Below are 20883 nucleotides of genomic sequence, written 5' to 3'. Positions count from 1 at the left end.
CGGGAGGGGGAGATGTATAACCTTTGTATTTGATGTATAATTGATGAGTCATGGGTTGTAGATTGAATTGCAAAATTAAGTTTTTTCAAAAATATATGTAAACTGTGGATTCGGTAAAAAATAGAAAAATTTCGCAATTTAAAGTGATTTGTCTAACGGTGAGATGGAACAGTCTCAGTGGTGTCAATGTTCTATTCTCTGATCGATTCCTGGGATGTATACGTAGGTAGGTTTCGGGCAGTTCTTCATTTGTCGTCTCGCCCCGTCTGATTAGACGTCAAAATGGTATAAGTGGACAGCACTGCTTGAAATGTTTTGTAGGTAAGTTGTCTCTACTATCTTAAAGTCATTCTAGGACGCAAGAACTACCATCGTTTCTGCAGACTCCATGAGCTGTTCCCTTCCATGTTTTCACGGTATAGAGCCAAATATTTGAACTTGTAAAAGTTAAAGTACTGTAAAAGTTCATTAAGTATAAACTCCATTCTAATTAGTACATCTTTATTCTGTTATTACATATATTTATGATATGTGTAAAAGAAGTGAAACCGACGCTACAGGCGGCTCAAGAATTGGACAACCATAATATCAAATTATCAAGTTGTATTTCGTTATTTCCCTGAAAAGTGGCCAGCTGTCGGGTTGATCATCGTTGGTCTTTCTATTTCCTCTTACCCATGACGTCACATGCCGCTCTCAGCCACAAGGTGACAGCCGTGGCGCCGGCATCAGGTTTGGTGAGTAACTCTGGGTTGACGTAACTGGCTCGTCCGGCTTTGGCTTTCATGTGGGTCGTCGCCTTGGTAACCTCTTCAGCCGCCTTCAAGAAACCAAATGTGTCGATAAGATAGTATCAGCGTAATACAGTCGCCCGGTGCATGCGTGTGTCTGTGTGTCGGCCTGACAAATTGCAGTCTTCAAGCAGGCTAATCCAATCGTTTACAAATGCAATTCATCATTAGTCCATCGAAACAGTAGCAAAGTACATACATATATATTTAACCGAAAAATAAACACCAGATTGAAAATATCTTGTTCAAAGCAGTCGCATATTCAAATACTGCTTAGGAATGCAATCTTTGTCAATTAGAAAAACTTCCTGTAAGCGTAAGTTCCATGACATACACCAATACCGAATAAACGTTCAGAATCGGTCACCAAATGTCGTCAGTACGGATTTATGACAAATATTAGGCCCAATAATAAATGGCATTATCCTACAGTACAGAACAGGATTTACATGGCAGAGCTGTAACAAACATTTAGCTACCATCCTGAATTTGATAAATTAAGTGTATAGATTAGGTTACGGACAGTCGCCATGAGATTTTCTCATATTTTTTTAAATAGGAAAATTATTCTGTTGCTTTTACCTTCATCCCGCTACCTATCTATCTATCTTTATCTACATCTTCATATCCGCCTCTCTATCAATCTATCTGTCAGGACTAGCTGTCTGTCATGCATCTGTCATTTCGATGATCACCGTGGTGCAAAACAGTTCAGCTAACGCAGGCAAGGTTATGATATTCTTCAAGACTGATATGCGGATTTCAAAAATTTGATTTTTCAAAGCGAAAAACCGTGCACAGAAATCTGAGTTTACAGCAATCTTCACTACACTGAAACGTGCCCTGTGAAATTACGCCACCCGTGTAACGGTATTTGAGCAGGTAAGCAGGTACACTTGAGAAAAATAGAACTGTTTTTGCAGTCCCATCTTGAACTTGAAAATGTACGAAAGCTGCACGGGTTGCTATAAAGCATCACGTTCCTCCACCACCCTTGGTCAATGAACAGCGAGACGAAGCTGTACCTGAACTGCCTTCTGGAAGCTTTCAGCCGGCGTAGAGTTTCCTTGGACTGGCTGGAGTGTCTGACAGGCAGCGTGTAGGGGATCCAGCTAAAACAAGATGCACACAATTAAAAATCACTTCTATCAATTACTCCTGACGAGTTTGTTCCATTGTACATTTATTTCGCCGATTTTGTTTCTATAAAAGTTCCCCGCCAAAGTCCCTTTGCCTGAGTAGAAATTCGTTCTAGACCATAATAGTTACCCAGGCTAACATATCAAAATAGTTGAGTTTTGAAGGCACCAGCCCATGAATTCGCCATGATGTATGCACCCTTGAATCCATGGCTTCGTAAGCGCATTTGTGATTGAAACATTTACGGAAACCTGCGTACTCATAATTCTTAAAACTTATCGAGTTCGGTTTGATAAAGGCCTGCCATGATAGAAGCTCGAGTGATGGTTTACTACACAGAGCATATATCGGCAGAAAGTGGTATTCCACCTCACGTATCTACTAGTATCATCTCAACAGAGTGTAAGTGGTAGATCAAGACTTAGTGACGCCCTCCCTCGATCGCTGGACTCAGAGACGCGAAGGTGTCTACTGGCAGGGCAGTGGACATGCGTGACGGACAACATATCATCATATTAGACAAAGTCGAAAGAATGTAGACTCCATGCTCTTTGCGTGCATGTATCGCCCGTAATATCGATAACATGGAAATTATGAGGGCGCTTATCGTCACTACATGCCTGCCACCTTGGCTGTCCGGGATTCCAGTGACAGCATCCCTTACTTGCAAATACATGTATATTAGAGAGCAGATTTTCCCCAATTCTTAATATCTGAACCGTTTGAACCAGAACTTGTAATTATTTCCGAAAAAGTCGCATATATGCGCATTGTTTCTGTTTGCTTCATCATCACTAATTAATGATCAGTCATTGGCTGGGTGGGGTGGGGTGGGAGAGGGGTGGGGTACGACTTACCATTGTTCTGTCTCCTGGTTCAGCACCACCATATCTGTTAGACAACGTGAAGATGCGGAGAATGTTTGGTTATAGTGTGAGGCATTATCGCTGCCGTATCTATCGCAGGTCAGTGAAAATCAGTATTTGAAACGGCCATCAACTTTCATTATAAGCATTATAAGCATTATAAGCATTATATATATATATATATATATATATATATATATATATATATATATATATATATATATATATATAAACGCCCTGCTGTCAGCATCGAGCTCTTGCGCATCACCACCACAATGTATCGTCAGCGTCGACATCGTTATAATCATCATCATCATCATCATCACAATCACCATCATCGTCGTCATCATCATCATCATCATCATCTTTATCGTCGTTGTCGACATAATCTTTTCATCATCACCATCACTGAGTATTTGTCCGCATTAGTTCATCATACGCGTTGCTGACGAGTACTTACTTGGAAATGGCCTTGGTTGCTGCATTTAGGGCATCGCACCAGCCTTGGAAGTCTGTTGATTTGCGTAACGGCACAGCAGCAGCGCTCAGGAATAGACTGTATAACTGCGTAATGTGACAAGGAAAACACGTGAGAAAGTCATGGATATTGACCCCTGAATCACAGCCTTAATACCCAGTCCGGCAGTATACGACATTTTACCTTCAACAAAACTTTTTTAGCCGCTTGAGTTGAAAAGCGGGGCAAAGACATCATTCCACCATAGATAGTTCCCCCCTACAGTCTACGATTCCACGAACAGAAGAAAAGTACAAGGCCTTCATCTTCAATTACATCAACATTCTAGTACAAGCAGAAAACTCTGCAGAAAATACGGACTTCGCCTCTCTCTCTCTCTCTCTCTCTCTCTCTCTCTCTCTCTCTCTCTCTCTCTCTCTCTTGTAAATGTATCGAAAAACCCAAATCTTTCGTAAAGTACTGATGTTTCAAGATGGGATACATCACGTAAAACGCAGTTTGTCAAACTCTAAGAAGCGGGACAACGCAACAAGTAGTCGCCTGCCATCACTGTTTTTATCGCAACCTCAACCCAAGCGAATGAATGAATGAGTGAATGGATGGATAAATAAATAAATATACTAACAAACAAACAAACAAACGACTAGCAGTTGACTTCTGTCCAAACACCTCTAATTGTGATCCAATTTTAAAATGGATTTCCAAAGACAAATATTATGAGTTGTGAGTTAAATCATAGACCCTCGAGAAAACCTCGAGGGTCTCGAGAAAACTTCGAGGGTCTATGGTTAAATGACATACACACAACACCGCGCTGCGCAAGACAACAAAAGAATTTGACTTACAGCTCCCGACGCTCCGCCGATGCTGCTCTCCACCGATGTTGCCATGGCAACGAACATCGCATAGGGTGTCATCTGAGGGAACGAATCAAGGAGAGCTTTTATACCTGCAATAAGAGAGTTATAGAGATGTTGATTTGGCGAGCAAGACAAACATGTAATATCCACAGGAAAGGTTACAGCGAATGTCTCGAAACGAGAACGACATGGACCAATGAAGATGGCCGCGAGTCGAAATTTGGGCAATGGAACCGAGTGGGGGTATAAAAAACTTCGGCGGGAAGCCGTAAAAGTATGACCTCACGTTGCAGGGGAATGAAATATCTGTATCAAGAAAGGTATTCGAGAGTGCCATGGGCAGTATCTGGAATGAGATGTCGCGATCAGCTAGATGTGTTTGTCATCTATCTATACTATGTATATGTGTGTGTGTGTGTTATTTATGTGTGAGTTGCTCACGAACCCTATGCATATTTCTATCCGAAATGCGAGAGCAAAGTTGCGTATCTACAGCCTTTTAACATGAATTTAAAGGGAGGAAGTCGTCGGAACTGCGCATATGCGACTGTCTTGTTTACAAACAATATATTTCATATCTAGATGCATCACGTCAAGACCGATGAAACATTTAAATTTTACGATGTACACTATTACAAACATGTTTTGACTTTCATAAATCGCAAAAGATATCTTTGGTCCAGTGTTTACATTGGTTCCCATACGACCTTTGAACGCAGTTCCGACAACCCCTTCTTTTTAAAGATAGGTATAACTCCAACAGATTGATGTTGTTTCTCCATGATTTTATATGATGGTGATGACGAAAACATTACATAAATAGAACTAGTTTTTGAACACTCCCATAGCTATAGCAAAGATTGAACACCATCATAATCTCCGTCAGCGGTTCATCAGATGCTTACAAAGATGACCGTTTTGGTTACAAATAACGTAACGTGTCTTGGCTCGCCAAGCAGTAACTGATTGTGTAAAAAAGGCGTTGTTTTATTTTTTCACCGAAACGGCTTATATTAGATAAAACTTTTAGTTCAGTCTCAGTCCCGCTACACACTTTACGACCCTCAAATACAAAACCATCGATATCTTACAATTCTTTCAGAAAATCTGAATGTCCAATTTTAGTGTGTAGTGTGCTGCAGTCGAAAGCTGATATTCAGATGCCCTTTTCTTTGAGTCTGGAGTTTCATGGCAATAAACTTTTTAATCATTTGAATGGAATTTCGTAAGCTCAACCCAGATAGCATCGACATGTCTGAAAAACTTACTTTAGGGGTGGAATTTATAAAACTGCTTAACTAAGTGGTTTAATTATGCTCTATGTGTATGATGCTGTGATGATTGCTACCATATCTCTCTCTCTCTCTCTCTCTCTCTCTCTCTCTCTCTCTCTCTCTCTCTCTCTCTATATATATATATATATATACTACATATAATTTGTTAGGTATGCAAATGTTCTCATGGGAAATTACAGTGCTCGATGCGGAAAGCAAAGCGTTATAAACAACACAAATTACTTCAAGTACAAAGTAATAACATCTGTTGCTAAGTTTCATGTATCCTACTATCATCAGACAGATGATTGCAGGATGCATAAAACTTAAGTAACATATATTATTACTTTGTACTTGGAGTAATGTGTGTGTTTTGTATATATATATATATATATATATATATATATATATATATATATATATATATATATATATATATATATCGCTCTACTTATCCACTGTTGGCATCAAGCCCTGTATTTTCCAACAAGGGTATTTGTATACTTTGGATTATGTATATATAATTGTATATCCTTTGTGCGTATGACAAATAATAAACGCTGCAAGCTTAAGTGATATATGATGGGCGACACTCTCATACTTCTGACTATTTTTGGTAGTATGCAAGGACGGTAATGTATTTGCGAGTATGTCACTCATAACTTAGATTTTGAGTATCTGAGAATGTGATTCTGTGTTTCTCATTTCAGCTATTTTGTATATTTAATGTTACACGTTGATATACCTGCAACTGTTTTTACCATGTGGTCTCATCAGCAGCGCAGCGAACTATACACACACCTGCGTGAAGGTTCAAATGGCGTGTGGAACTCGTTCCGGGAAACGGAAATTTTCTGATATACCGTGGCCAGAACAGAGAGCTTTGTATGTCGCTCAAGTGGCAAGTCATGGTAAATCAGCTATTACAAGGTTGTAAAAATTACACCCAGTGTTTTTTAATGGACACAGGGTATATTGGTCTTATTTCCTTCGTCATGATGAAAGGGATTAGCAGAAAGGTTATACTGACAATAATTCTCACCATGAGCTTTTTACAGAGGGCACGCGCGCAAGGAAAACTTCATTTGTTATGGGGTCGTTGTACTTTCCCAAGGCCGGCGCTTCGCACGCACAAACATACACACACACATATATACACAGACACACTTCAATGCACTTCAACGGTGGCAGACATTTGCCTTGATACAATGCAAGGGAGATGGACAGAGGCGTTCATTGTTCCAATTGTCAGGGCCAAGTTCGTGTTCGTTAGTCAACATTGCAAAACGATTGCCATCAGGCAGGTGCATGGTTATACACTGTACCGTGTACAGGAAAACAGCGATTCTTTCGTCGGGCTGAAGTACGTACAGAAGATGTCAGGAGTGGTTTAACCACGACCCTGTACAAGGTTTATAAAAGAAGCGTGACCAAAAAAGAACACGTCTGAGACAAAACTGAAGAGACAACATTTGTATACAAATATTCCCTTAACAGCTGTTTTGCGGAGACGATATAATTGACAAGTGAATATAATAATATAAACGTAAATGGGGTAATAAGTGCACTACGGTGCAGATCAAATAGGACAAACGACAACAGCTAGGCGATTGTGAGGTCTATCAGAGCCACGCACTTTATAATATATGGGGATATGACGGTTTCCAGCTTTACGATGGGAGCAAAATCAACGAATTGGAGTTATTCGAACAATAAAGTCATGTAGAATACTATTTGACATGGACATCCTCGAGACTGACATGAGCTCATATTTGTCGCATCAGATGAAGTCATTGCAAGGTACGGTGGGCACGGAGTACTTTGCATTCATTTTTGTAGACGTTATAGTACCCCAAACCACAAACGACTACCGATTGTGACGGTCATCTGAACTCAAACTAAAGCGCTACCGATTTGGCCGGCGCACTAGTTCCATTCTTACCTTGCGCGCCTGTTTTCAGGGTCATTCCACAGTCGTTGTCTCCAGCGGCTTTGTCGAGGTCGTTCAGAAGGCCCTCGTTTTCGATCAGGGCGTCACACGCTGATCGTATGGCTTCGATCAGAAGCACCTTGTTTCCTGCAAGTTTAAGGACAGTAAATGAAGCATATGAACTCTGGAGTCTGATGGAAAAGTGACAAAACACAGCGTATTTACGACCAGGGGTCTAAGTCATCGTTTTCCGTTTGAGAGGAACCATTTTTTGATGAAACGGTAACTTAGAAAGTTAACGCGGAATTGAAGACTAACATTGATGTTCTGCGATACTCCATACGTCCCACCCAAACATAATGTGAAAGGAAATTCTATTGAACGAATTCGTGCGTGTGTTTGGAGTACATGCTTCAACGCAGGGTGAAAAGTCGGGTCCGAGAGAGACCCTTTCACTGTGGCATAAAGCTATTGTATTGCCTCCCAAATCATTCTCAACATGGTCGGTTTTATTGCCCGCACCGTGTTCGGTTGAACTATCCTGTACTTTCATTGATGTAAGACCAACGCGTTGGCACAACAAAACCACAAATAGAGAAAATGGTTCACCCGGTTCAATGTCACTGGCAATTATTTCGTCTTTTCCAGTCGTTTCCATGGAGTCGGCGCCTTCTATCTCCGGTTGACCGATTCTTTTCGATCCCACAACAAAGGTCTTCGACTGGATCTGCCTTGGATAGGCGAAAGCTGTTGTGTCCTTTTCTGTGGATTCCAAAGATAGACAAATGATCAGTCGTAAAGTCCATCTGTTAGTTCGTGTTTTGGCTAAAATTCTGTACGGTCGGCTTTCTACCCGATTGGTGTTAGCCATCCGAGCAGTCTTTGATTTTCTCAAGATCCACGCTATTTGCCGAGTATAGTACCCATAACGAAATGTACACTCGCTGTTCAAACAAACAACTCTTTCCACAGGGTAGTTTATCCCTTGCGGTTATTTGAAATAAACACGATTGGAACTAATTTGGGATGATTGGATTTTCATATTTTTCAAATTTCTCAAATGTGTTAGGTGCCGTATAGCTAAATGTTGCAATATTGCAAATTACTCATAAAAACAAATGTGTAATATAAAAAGAAAAACAGATGAGATTACATTTGAAGATTAAAGCGACATTGCTTCACCATCCAATTATCCAAAATTAGTTCCAATCGTGTTAATATAAAATCGATCATTAAAGGCCCGATAGCTATATCTTTTAGCATTATTTTAGTGATTTTACTTCCAAACTAAAACAAGTTCATGGCTATGTACTCATTGAGGGGTGTTTATACAGGTAGAATAAACTGTCCAGTGTAACTACATGTGCAATTTTGAATAAGATAAATAATAAATGTTTGCCCAAACATAAAATGGCGCCCCCATGCAAATAAAACAAAAACACAGTACGCAGTACATATGTGCATTGGAATCTTCACAGAAACAACAGACGGTGTTGAATGTTTTCCCCTGGGACACCATATGCTATGTTTTCTTTGTAACATTACAAATTTTTAAAAATGGCGGGAAATCAAAATAACAGTTAACATTTAAATTTACTTTTCCAATTTTTCAGTATTAAAAGATTATATCCTTTAAAGCTGTAGAATTTAAAAAAAAAAACAGAGAAAATAGAAAGCCTTTTTCAGGTCGACAAATTTCAAGCGATACAGCTTTAATGTCCCTGTCAGAAATCGTTCATCAAAAACACACAAGCGCGTGTATGAAAACATGTAACCACAGACAATGAACAAACACGGAAAAGTTATCATAAAATCACTCAAGATAGGTTCGAAGGGTCATTGACCTGTAATATTTTGCAAAACGCAAGAAAATACTACGGAAAATACATAAGATGGCGCCAAAGCCGGAAATTTGCGTTCAAATGGTTCTGGTCTATTTATGGAGTCTCTATGGGACTCGATCTGTAAATGAGTAAATAAATTTCTGAAAGAGACGCTGATGATCAATCTTATATTTCAAGTAATCGCAAGGGATAGACCATACTGTGCAAAAATTTATTGAATTCTCATTGGAAAACACACACACACACACACACACACACACACACACACACACACACACATATATATATATATATATATATATATATATATATATATATATATATATATATATATATAAAAGGAGTCACGTGCTATATGGCGTGGAGGTAGGTTGTACCTGCGAGTTGCTCGGTACTATAGAAGAGCTACGGTGACATAATCTCTACCACAGATTTCGGTCAAAATTTCCAACAAAGCGCCCCCCCCCCCAAGCGACAACAGTAACATAGAGAACGACCGAAACAGAGCGAAATTCAAATACATATTTGCATCTATCTCTCTCTCTCTGTCTATCTATCTATTTTTCTTTCATTTTGTTGCTGTTTTCTTTTGTCATTGTTGTTGTTGTTTTTGTTGTCGCTATTGTTGTTGTTGTTGAAACTTTTTGTCTTTAGATATCAAGATACCAAAGGCGATACGATTTCAATAAAGGCTTTACTCTACATTTCTATCATATTCACCAATTGAAAACATTCTCCGCCGCACAGCGAGCATTTCACGTCAGTGACGACAAACGCCTTTTGTTACATTGGCGGGCGAAGCCCATCAAAAATTTGGCTGCAGTTGTCGGATAGGAACGCGGTATTGGCATCACGTGGTCTCAAGATGACTGTGACACGCAAAAAACACCCCGGATACTGCTGGGTAAATTTTGTCTTTATTGACCCGATTAGATCCAAAGTACGTTGATTTTATCAGTTTTTGGGAAATTACCGTTGTTAGCAACTACCAATTTGTTCACATTCACAACTGTCATCAACCTTATTTATTGCTATAGGTGCCAACTACCGATATTTGCAATCTCTTGGGAAATAAACCTCTTCGAAAACGTACGCATATTTCGAGAAGACATCATATCCCAGGATGGCATAATACAACACGAATGCTACGTCCAACACTTCCCTATTTCCCAGAGAAATCGTTGAACAAATGCGTTTTGTCGGTATACTGTTAAAGATAGGGGGACGCTCACTGTTGTCAATATTCTTTGTCAAAAGTGCGAAATGAGTGATATCAGATTGCGTCAAACGGGTCGCCGGGGGAGGGGGTCAGAGAGAAGCGTGCATAGTTTACGTTGTATAGACGATATCTCAATTACTGTCACGGCTGAAACCATGGCAACACGTCTAACAAAAGTAATGAGAAAACGGCGGTTCAACATCAAGCGTGATGGCCGGCCGGATGCATAGTCACAGACGATGAATGCCAGCCACCACAGATATGTGACGCAGTCTCATTAGGTTACCTAGACAACGTCTTCTGGTGTCATCTAAGTGCATTATAGTCAGTGCTACACCTGCCATGTCCAGTGACGTCATCAAATGACCCGTGAGTACCCTCTCCACGACAACGCCCTTGTCCTCTGTGAAAAAACGAAAATCGAGAAACAAAGTGATTAACACTCTCCGCGTAATGCTGTACACACACACACACACACACACACACACACACACACACACATACATACATCCTGACGGAGGTACATGTAGTAGTTGGAGATGATTACAGATGACAAGACCTGCGACTTTTAACACGGAAACATACAGTATACTTGCTATTTACTGATATAACAATTTCGGTAAAAAACTATCGTATTTGATGGGCCACGAAGTTGAAAAAAAACGAAAATGTGATGATAAGAATACGATATTTCTTCAACATATCCCTTTTTGACCAATAAAACAAGGTAAAGAAAGAAACAGGAAATTCGCTGCAAAATTTCCTCTCCGGACCATCGATTTCGCTGTCAATTTCTCTCACAATGTGTTCAGGTGACGTGCCCATAGTTTACCGTATCGTAACAAGTATCCATGATGAAGCCTCCCTCTGACGGCGGGAAACAAAAACAAACGCGGTGTGGAGGATACATACATGTAAAAAACGTCAATAAATTAAAGACCGAGAAAGCAAGACAACTCATCTACAAAGTCGCCGCAAGCGTGCCATATTAGCAGGCAAATCTACAAATGCTGATGGTAAAACTGCTTGAGAGGTACAGCTGGCTGTGATGAGCAACGCAGCCCAAAGTAAAGGAACCAGCTTAATTAAATTTAGTCGAAGGAACAACCAGCCCATAAAACCCATGATGACAGGAAACTTAAACTAATGTCGCCCCGAGGAACACGGTTGGAAAATTCAAACGTCAAATATACAGAGCAACTTAATTGGTTCTCCTAGACAACACGCCTGGTTGAAATTAGGATGTCCCATGATGATTCAAAGAAGTCCTAAGCAAGACATAAATCATTACAATACATTAGATTATTGCTTTGTTTCTCATTAAAAAATAAATACAGAGGAAACAAGGTGTAAAGATTAATATTAATCATTATCTTCAATTATTTTTTTTAAGTGGAAATACTTCAAGGGCGCCCTAATCATGAGGGCGCTAACTGCAGCCTCTCTTAGAAATCAATATATCCCAGGACTCAAATGACAGCCATATGAACTTGGCATTGTGTTTCTACATTTTGACACTTCAAAAGTTGAGATAATCAATTATCTCTGCGCGTGCGCGTTGTGCAAAAAGGGATACACGGTCAAGTGCAGAGCGGACAGTAGAACGGTGTTCAAACATCGTTACTCCGCGAAATATCATTACGGTACACCACAACTTTGTTAAAGTCCTACATACCTCTTACCGTTTCGTGCCAGGGTTATTGTCAGCACCCGCTACTAAGCTCTATTTTCCTCATGGAGAGCCACTTTCTATAGTAACGGCGCCGTAATAGTCTGGCACACCCTAACATTCTCTTGTGCTCTAGAGGGGCAGTGGCGGTAATATCGTCATTACCTTTGTACTAGAAAACATGCACGTTTTCTTCTTAAGTATTTTCAACTACTTATGTGTAGTATTCACCTTTCTGGCTAAACGCACTGTGGACAATGTACAATATTGTGATTGACAAATGAGCCAAGTCCGGACTGTAACAGTTCATGATAACATCCGCCATAACAAACAAACTGTATCGACAGGTTGAAATTATTTTTTTTTTGAAGGGAGAACAAGAAACTGTATTTAATAAGCACAACCACAGTAATGGAAATTACGTAAAAGGTACCGCTAGTGGAGCTTAAAATAGAACAACGGTGATGAGTTCGTGACGAAATGAGCGGGAAAAGAAGATTGGTGAACACATTTTCTCCTACACGCGAAAGAATTACCAAATGAGATGAATAATTGATGACCTCATGGATACATGTTTATTTATTTCTATTTAGATCATTTAATATCTTTCATACGAACGCCTAGCGCTGGTACTTCAGATCCGCAAGCCAAACAACACGCATTTTTAGTCCGGAAGAAAAATGTCGTCAAAATGTAAGGGAGAATGCAGTCTTAAAGCTGTGGATAGGCTGAAAAAAAATGAGCCACCATTAGATTACTTAGCGCGGGGTTGAATGAAGCTAATCATAGTCATAATGCTTAACGGGTGAAAAATTGGCACAGGTCGTAGCCGCCAGGCGTTGAAGCGAACTTTCAATTTCCTGCATTCTCGGTAATGCCGTGTAATCAATCTCTTGCGAATGAACTTTTAAATTATTGAGTAATCGCGCCCAACTTTCATTTTAGGATAATTAAAATGTCCAAAGTCACACAATCTCTTCTAGGAGTATCTCTTGGCGAGGAAAATTAGTTTCCCTGAGCAAATAATCATCACTTTGCTCAGTCCCTTTAATATAGATATACAATAATGTTTTAATTCTGAGTTATCGAAGCGTGACATCATCCTGTCACAAAGGAAATTGAAAATAAAACAATCGAGTCTAATGTTAATAAGATCATTCAGAATCTGAAATATCAAATATTATATGGAAATATAGCACAATGTGTTATCCCCAGGTGAACAACCGACGGTTTGTCAATCGGGTAACATTGCTTATCTTTTGTTTGTGCTCTCAATGGGATAGGTCGTAGAGGGCGCCCCTTTTGAGGCGAAATCGGATTTGACCAATATCACCAAACATGGACAAATGGACAAATGATGAACATGTCTAGTAAGTCTATTGGTCGACGTTAAGTGAAAGAAGTTCACATTGCCATGTTTCTCAGGAAAATCATACAAAGTAATCTTTATCGGGCCCGGATTCGAGTGGACGTGCTCGCCGCTTACCACCGGCTTCCAGAAAATACAGCTCGGTGTTGACACGCTTGAAGAGCCGTAGACAACGCCCAAAAGATAAAGTTTGACGCAAGAAATCTAAAGCTAGTGTTTCCTTCCCACGGCCATTTGAAGTGTGGCTGCAAATGAGGCGGATCATGGATTGTTTTTGTAGGGGACACGACAGAAAAGCAAACAGTGACACAGGCTGCCTGAAGCGAAACGGCAGCCCAAGGGCAGGGCATGGGACAAGGCCTGACACGTGTGTGTATCAAGGGCAAATATATGGACTGTTGAATACTTTGATATACTGGGCTACAATCGGCTCTAGAGGCCAATGGTCGAACACGTACCATGTACTCTGGATACTCGTGGTATTACTGACTTTCAGCCAATTAGTATCATTGATTGTCGGCCCGAGTTACTCGTAAAATTCCCCGTGACAGCTACTGACTTTACATGAATGTTGCAAATGTAACGCCAGAGCGAAAAGAAACCCGGCGAGCCAATCACCTGTTTAGACTCGACTCGTTTCAGTTGAGATCGCTGTCCATACAGTATGAATTTAACGAAGGGACAGTGGTCGTCGAGTGACGATGTCAATTACAGTCTGCACGATACTTGAAAAGAAAATTACAAATAAACAGACACCAAACCGTACATTTTAAGTTTGTGTTACATAGTTGCCAGAGGACCCACCTTTCACTCTAGATCTGTAACTGCCACACAAGCACGTGTCAGTTTGGCGCCAATTAAATTTCAAAACACTTCCCTTATTCGTGTGTGTGTGTCTGTGTGTGTGTGCGCGCGCGCGAGCGAAGCAAGGCTCGTAAAAACTTCCTCAGCCAACTTCCTGAGCGGAGAGAAGACGCCATTAACGACTAAAATAACGTGTTGTGACGGAAATGTTCTTTTTTGGCGAGTTGCCTCCACAATGGTGATTAAATTTTACAACAAGGAGAGAAGAATGAGTCCCGGAATGACTCTTTCCTCCCATTTATTTCTGTTCGCTACAAACGGCGAGAGAATAGCCGTGTAATTTTACAAAGACGTCTTACGATCCAGGCAACAAATGTTTATTGAATGACGTGCGTGGCACGATTTGAAAACTCAATAATAGGTCGTTAATGCGCCTGATTCTTGTTCAGAAACATTGACACCACGATAAAAACGAAATTTGCAGTCTGTAAATAGGGAATCATTAAAATTAAAGTGGCCGCGACCATAAACGCGGTCGGCCGAGACGCCACAACTCGAATTTCCACGGCGCGACTGCCGACAAACAAATTCGTTATAGTCATTGACAAACCAAAAAAAGTTTACGGTTACAATAAACGTGATCTGTGTCTCAAGTATTCGCTGTCGGTCAAACTTGTGAAAAACAATGTAGTCAAAGTTTTTTTTAAACTTCGTTCTATAACGTCAGTGCTTTATATTTACTTCAATTAAGAGCGAACGGATGGCTATTAGTGTTATGCCGATGTGTGGGAGCGAGAAAGACGTGGAGAGGAAGAAAGTGCGCTGGGGGAACAAGGTTGGGAAAAATGGAGCAGACGCCAGGATCAGGAGAGAAGTCAGGAATAGAGGACAAACGGAGTGATGGGCGGTTCAGAGGGATGGCAATCAGAAAGTTTGAATCCCGAAGACATGGTAGCGAGAAAAATGAAATAAAAAGTCACATTTTGTCGTTGTTTCGCGAAGTTTCATGCTTTGTAACAAACGAGGTACTAATAGCTCTATACGGCAATGGGGTTTCAGTCGTGAGATTGAGTTCCCAGAATTCGAAGTACACGTTGGCTAAGGTCTCTTGACGACGTAAGTTTATGCGAACAGAGTCAGATCAGACAGACTGAAATATATATTTAGCCAGACTATACCAATGAAAAAGACACTAGAAAACACGTAGAGAGGGTCTGAGAAGTTATGGACAGCAGAGACTGAGAGAAGTACACGACTTTAGAGAGGTGTGGTCCGGGAAAGGTACTGAAAGACTTACAATGGAGCCGATCGGCATCTTCGTTCATAGGGACAATGCGAAGCAACCAGAACCAAAGTTGGATCCGAAATCGAACAGATACGACGCGACACGCACGAAAGTTTGATCTAAAATCACAGTAATTGCCAGTTATGGTCCATGGAAACTGAAGAGAACTCCATCCTGAGAAGTTTCAGACATGTATGCGCGCAGAGTTTTCAAGGTCGTGGTCTGCTAACGTGATTCGCGTTCCCATAGTAAAATCAGCAAACCGAAGCGGAACATTAAAACAGACCTGGCACCGAGGCGGACATCTGTTTTAGGAAAACGTCTCGTTTATGGATTGTACGAAGAGTTACAAGCAGGGGAAACTACACCAGTCCTTAACCTTAGCTGTTTTAATCATCCCACTTGATGATATAGTTTGCAAACCAGGCCTTCAGCCTGATTTCAATTTGAATCAACATCAAGTACGCGCCTCGAAAGTGAGACTTAAACTTTTGCTCAAACTCTCCTCAATGAAACTTTCAACCATTCTCTTACCAAATCGAGAACAAAAATCTGGGGTCACTTTGCAAAGTTTGGTACCAGAGAAACGAATGACCTGACAACAATTCAAAATGGCCGCCATCCCTATGTTAACTCTATGGGGAAAAATTAAAATTTACGATTTTCTAAAAACTAAGACGGTCAAAATTGTTTTTACTCTTTAAAACGAGCCCCAAAAAGTCGCATATCAGAAAGGAATTGTAAAAATTTGAGCGTCCGAATGTCCACGAAGCGCACACTACATTAATAATGAAACTCGTAGGAGCACATCGACCCTTCGACAGGACCACTGCCGTGTGCTATATGCGCCTCGGGGACAGATATTTGGAATCTCAAACTTTTTCCATTCTGTTCTGATCTACCACTTGTGGGGGTTCATTTTGAAGCTCTTTGAATAAGAAAAATTTTCACGGTCTTAGTTTTTTGAAAATCGAAAAATTTATTTTTCTATACAGAGTTATCACACGGATGGCGGCCATTTTGAATTTAAAATAATGGTAAATCTTGGGTAATTTTTTTCTCAAGTACCAAAATTTGCACGGTGACCCCCAATTTTTATTCTTGATTTTGAAATTGAATGGCTGAAAGATTCGTTGAGGAAAATTTGAGCGAAAGTTTAAGTCTTTTACTTTCGAGGCGGATATTACCTTAAGGTACAGCATACAATATTTCATGAAATTGCTGAAAAAATCGAGAAGAAATTTGGAAGACAAAAAATGCATAAGTATTCACCTACCAAGGAATGCGATGGCTTCTTTTATAACGATGTTGAACTCTAAGACTGAGGTAGCCCCGAGATTGTTCAGAACGATGGCAACTCTGTCACCTGACCAAAAAAATAAAACACAAAAATTAAACAATGAGAGAAAGTGAGACACCACAAAAATATATTATGCATCGTTTGAACCTCCATGATACAAGGAATTGTGTGACAATAATCGTTATCTACGCTCAGACGAACTGTAAAAACTGACTGCATTCTTTCTTATTACAATGGCAAACCGTCCAACTCATACAGAATTGACCAAGACAATGATGTCAAAAGAGGACGCCTTTGAGAAACTTCTGCCAAAAATTCAGTGTTCTGTGAAGACTTTTACAATGGACCTTTGACGGGCATTTTTGTGACATGTTGTACATAGTCTGTAATAAATTTTTTTCTGAAAATATATAGGTTGAGAAGATCTTGCTCAGACTTTGCAGAAAATTCTTGTTTTGGACGTGCTATATGTTGCGACATACAACTGGAAGTCTGACGAAAGCGCACCATTTCGGATTCAAAGGGCTTTTATCAGCCATCCCCTCAGATGGCAGTCTTTTCCTAAAACAGGCAATCCCTCATTTCCACTCGTAGGTTACACGGACAGCGGGGTGCAGGGGTGTCTCGATAAGGTACATGCTCACTAACTAAAACTCGGGTCGATCAAGGGATTGGCACCTTGACCGTGTCAGAACCCCCTGGGCCCAACTCCCCGCATAAATATCGTGATATTCAGACATATTTACTGCTTTTATTTAATCCATCTTGGTGTTTTATGAGCCTTGTCACAAACGCTGGTGTGACAAACAGTTTCGATACGCCTTCCAGTGGCGAGGAATACAATCATCATTGTCACTCCAGTCTTTCGCATTGTCTGTCTGTCTTCGTTGGAAAATAATACACTTGACATCGAACGATCGTACGCCATGCTTTCCCTCGGGGCGACACAAGAGAACCCGGGACAAAAACACGGCGTTGAAGTCATTTGCATCAAAAGCCGACACTCAGAGAGGTAAAAGAGGAATCTCCATCATCTGATTGCACTCAATCACGTTTCACATGGGCACGTGTTTTGCACAATCGAGAAAATATTGCTTACCTGAGGCGATTTTGATATGGCTGGCTGTGGTCTGATCTGTCATGTGATTAATCATGGTTGTGATTACACTTTTTGCAGGTGTCATCTGATTGGTAAAATTAAAAATAGGCAAAAAAACCCGATTGTTGAAAAAATATTGATGTATTACTGTGTTTTCATCTATTTTATATTTAAAAACCCAGTGAATGAGATATCCAGTTAAAATGAACAGAACACCATTAAACATCGTGGCGTACATGTAAACGACATCGAGTGATTCGCCGCGCACTTTAGAGCATTTTCCATACAACTGTTGCTATGACAAGAAAGAGCTTGTTGATGGATTTGCAATCGTTGCATTCTCCACAAAATGATGTCGGCACTACATGGTCTGCATAGACTTTGAAAAATGATTACTTCCTATTTGTCATCTTCACTGAAAGCTGAGGAGTATTAGGCCATGAAGTGGATTAACAAACGCAATAGTGACGTCTTGTCATCATATTTGATTTAAAAACGCGATTAACAAGCACACATCATGTCCACTTTCGCATTATTACATCATTTGTAGTGACCCCGCCCCTCTTCATCATGTTCCTGGAGTAAATTTCGATTTCGATATGCAAGTCACCTGAATGTGAGTCGACCCTTTAGTGAAAACCCACACCGATGAATTGTTGAACTTGTCTTAAACCATGTATCCTTGATTTGCATGGTGGGCTGGAGAAAACAAGCTCGTTCAGTTTGGTTTAATTACGAGCTGAGCTGCTGGCGAATTGCGGATATGATTAACACTTATGAAATGTGAAAAAAATAATTGTTACCATGTAACGTGCCTCGAGAATGGCAGAAATCTCTACAGCAGGCGCGCTCGATGCGTCCGCTTGTTACATCTGCAGTGCTGTAGTATATATAGCACCACTATTACCGGTAGTTGAGAAGCATTTTAAGTGAAAGCGGCCAACTCTCACACGCAAAAACGCCTGAACGTCGTCGAATTTCGCATATTTCTAATCCATAACGTCAATTCATCTCTTAATTTAAAACTCATTAGCAATCATCGATATACCCATTTTCGAGGTTCATTGTCCATGTTTTCAAAAGCATTAATCGTACTCTTAGTTCGCCTTTACTAAATGAGAATCTCCCTGCTGGAATTGTAAACCAATAGTTTACGCGGACGGTTTCTGTGACAGTATTTCGCCGACTGTCACTTCCGAAAGTTGGTTATGATCGTGTCAATGCGATAGGTCTGGACTACGAAGTCAGCTGATAACTGATGTCTCAAGAGGGCGCCCTTGCAAGGAAACAACACTCGCGATGAGTCAAAGACTGCACAGGGCCTCCTCCTATAGTATGACTGCGTCCATCTTCCGATTTCTGAATCTGGGGATCTGCATTATCTTATGAGTGGTGGGATTGATAAAATATCAGTAATGTCTGACGTGTTTCAAGGAGAGTGTTATACACCGCAGTTTCGACAACATAATCAACTTTTTTCTCCAAGTTATTCATTACCTTCATTCGCTTCACTCCGGCTTCGCCGTGTACACCTGAAATTTAAGAATATAATTCAAGACTTAAACTCAGCCAAGATGACCTTTTCTTGACATTTTTAACCTCTACGTACGTCCAAAGAAAACCATGAGCCTCCTTGCCATAAAGTAAGAAAGACATTTAAATTTACGACAGAAACTAAAGCGCCCCTGTCCAGTCGAAAGTGTAAACAACAGTAAGTTTTCATATCTGACTCAACTGTATTGTTGATATGAACGCTTTAACAACAATTGTTTCCTAATTCAGAACATTAAGTATGAAAAAATCACCTAGGAAGAGATGGCATCGAGATATAGTCAACGTTTACACTCTGTTCTTGTGTAAACGGTAGACCGAATGATCCGTCGCTGGAGGGCGCTCTTCACGCTCCCTACGTCTTCGTAAGAGGAGGGAGCGCAGAGAGCATCCTCGAGCGACGGATCTTTCAGTCTAGTTTAAACGGTCGATACACAACATGACCGAGACGAGGCACTCTGAAACGTCTGGATATTTACTTATATAAATGGTAAAAATGACAAGTGACAGGTACTTACCCAGACCAAGTTCCATTTCATCATTACCTAAACTGAACGATGCCCCTGATCCGGGTACATTGCAAGGTGTTAACCCGATACCAATTGTCCCTTTAAACAGAACAGATCATGTTCATTGCAGAAAATTGGTTGAAACCAGACAACTAGGAGCGAGCTGAAGAAAACGTTGAGCAGATAAACACGAGCGTTCGAAAATGGAGCACTAAAATCAACAACTGCTGCAAAATGACGAAAACGCGATTCAACAAGTAGTGATTTATCAACTTGCTTCTATTGTAAATGAACAGATTTAATCGAGATTACAGATTCCTGCCTAGTTTCAAACGCGAGATATAGAACTTCAAAGTCATTTGACAGTGACTCACCCATTGAATTTGCAGCCTCCGTTGCAATACGCGCAATTTCTTCGATGGGCCTGCCTTCCTCGGCCAAGGTACCTGCGATCTGAAAACCAATACATAAGGTAACACAAACGCAGGGTCAAACAAATAGTCTTTGTTAATATATAGTTGTACACAGTCCCGGTCCCCCCCCCCCCCCTCGACAAAAAATCTTAATCATGCTCAGAAATGATTCTTGGATTTCACTTTCATCAAAACGTACCTTGAAGACCAGCATGGACCCACAGAGACCCCTCCGCCCGGCTGTTTTATCTGTACTAGTGAGGGCGCAGTCCTCGGCAACAGTGATAGTCTCCACTTTGATGCCTTCGGCGCGGGCCCTTTCAGCGGCAATACCGAAATTTAGCCTATCTCCCGTGTAATTGATGACGACCAGTAAAGTGCCGGCTTGGAATAAAAAAATACGAAAGCAAGTTAGTCGGACCACAGCTACTGGAATGTCAAAATCCGATACACATGAACGGTTAGCATACAGCGAATGTGTT

The 20883-nt window shown here is 40.6% G+C and overlaps 1 protein-coding gene across 2 annotated transcripts in view; it reads right to left on the bottom strand.

The window, feature by feature from the left end:
* Window positions 1-484: 484 nt before the first annotated feature.
* The window catches only part of LOC139140961 (triokinase/FMN cyclase-like), a 25333-nt gene continuing 4934 nt past the window's right edge, over window positions 485-20883 (bottom strand). Inside the window, exons 4-17 of one of the 2 annotated variants that reach the window (XM_070710477.1) lie at window positions 20601-20785; window positions 20363-20441; window positions 19998-20087; window positions 19426-19460; window positions 17929-18013; window positions 16806-16895; window positions 10689-10805; window positions 7949-8101; window positions 7352-7486; window positions 4121-4224; window positions 3258-3361; window positions 2789-2822; window positions 1817-1903; window positions 485-820 (exon numbers count right to left, since the gene is read on the bottom strand). In XM_070710477.1, coding sequence (XP_070566578.1) covers window positions 662-820; window positions 1817-1903; window positions 2789-2822; window positions 3258-3361; window positions 4121-4224; window positions 7352-7486; window positions 7949-8101; window positions 10689-10805; window positions 16806-16895; window positions 17929-18013; window positions 19426-19460; window positions 19998-20087; window positions 20363-20441; window positions 20601-20785 — 1457 coding nt within the window. In that variant the 3' untranslated portion in view covers window positions 485-661. The remainder of the gene's footprint in view (window positions 821-1816; window positions 1904-2788; window positions 2823-3257; window positions 3362-4120; window positions 4225-7351; window positions 7487-7948; window positions 8102-10688; window positions 10806-16805; window positions 16896-17928; window positions 18014-19425; window positions 19461-19997; window positions 20088-20362; window positions 20442-20600; window positions 20786-20883) is intronic. The other variant, XM_070710478.1, reaches the window with a different exon arrangement.

Source organism: Ptychodera flava, chromosome 9 (assembly GCF_041260155.1).
Source record: "Ptychodera flava strain L36383 chromosome 9, AS_Pfla_20210202, whole genome shotgun sequence".
Lineage (NCBI taxonomy): Eukaryota > Metazoa > Hemichordata > Enteropneusta > Ptychoderidae > Ptychodera > Ptychodera flava.
This window is presented reverse-complemented; position numbering and strand designations above follow the sequence as displayed.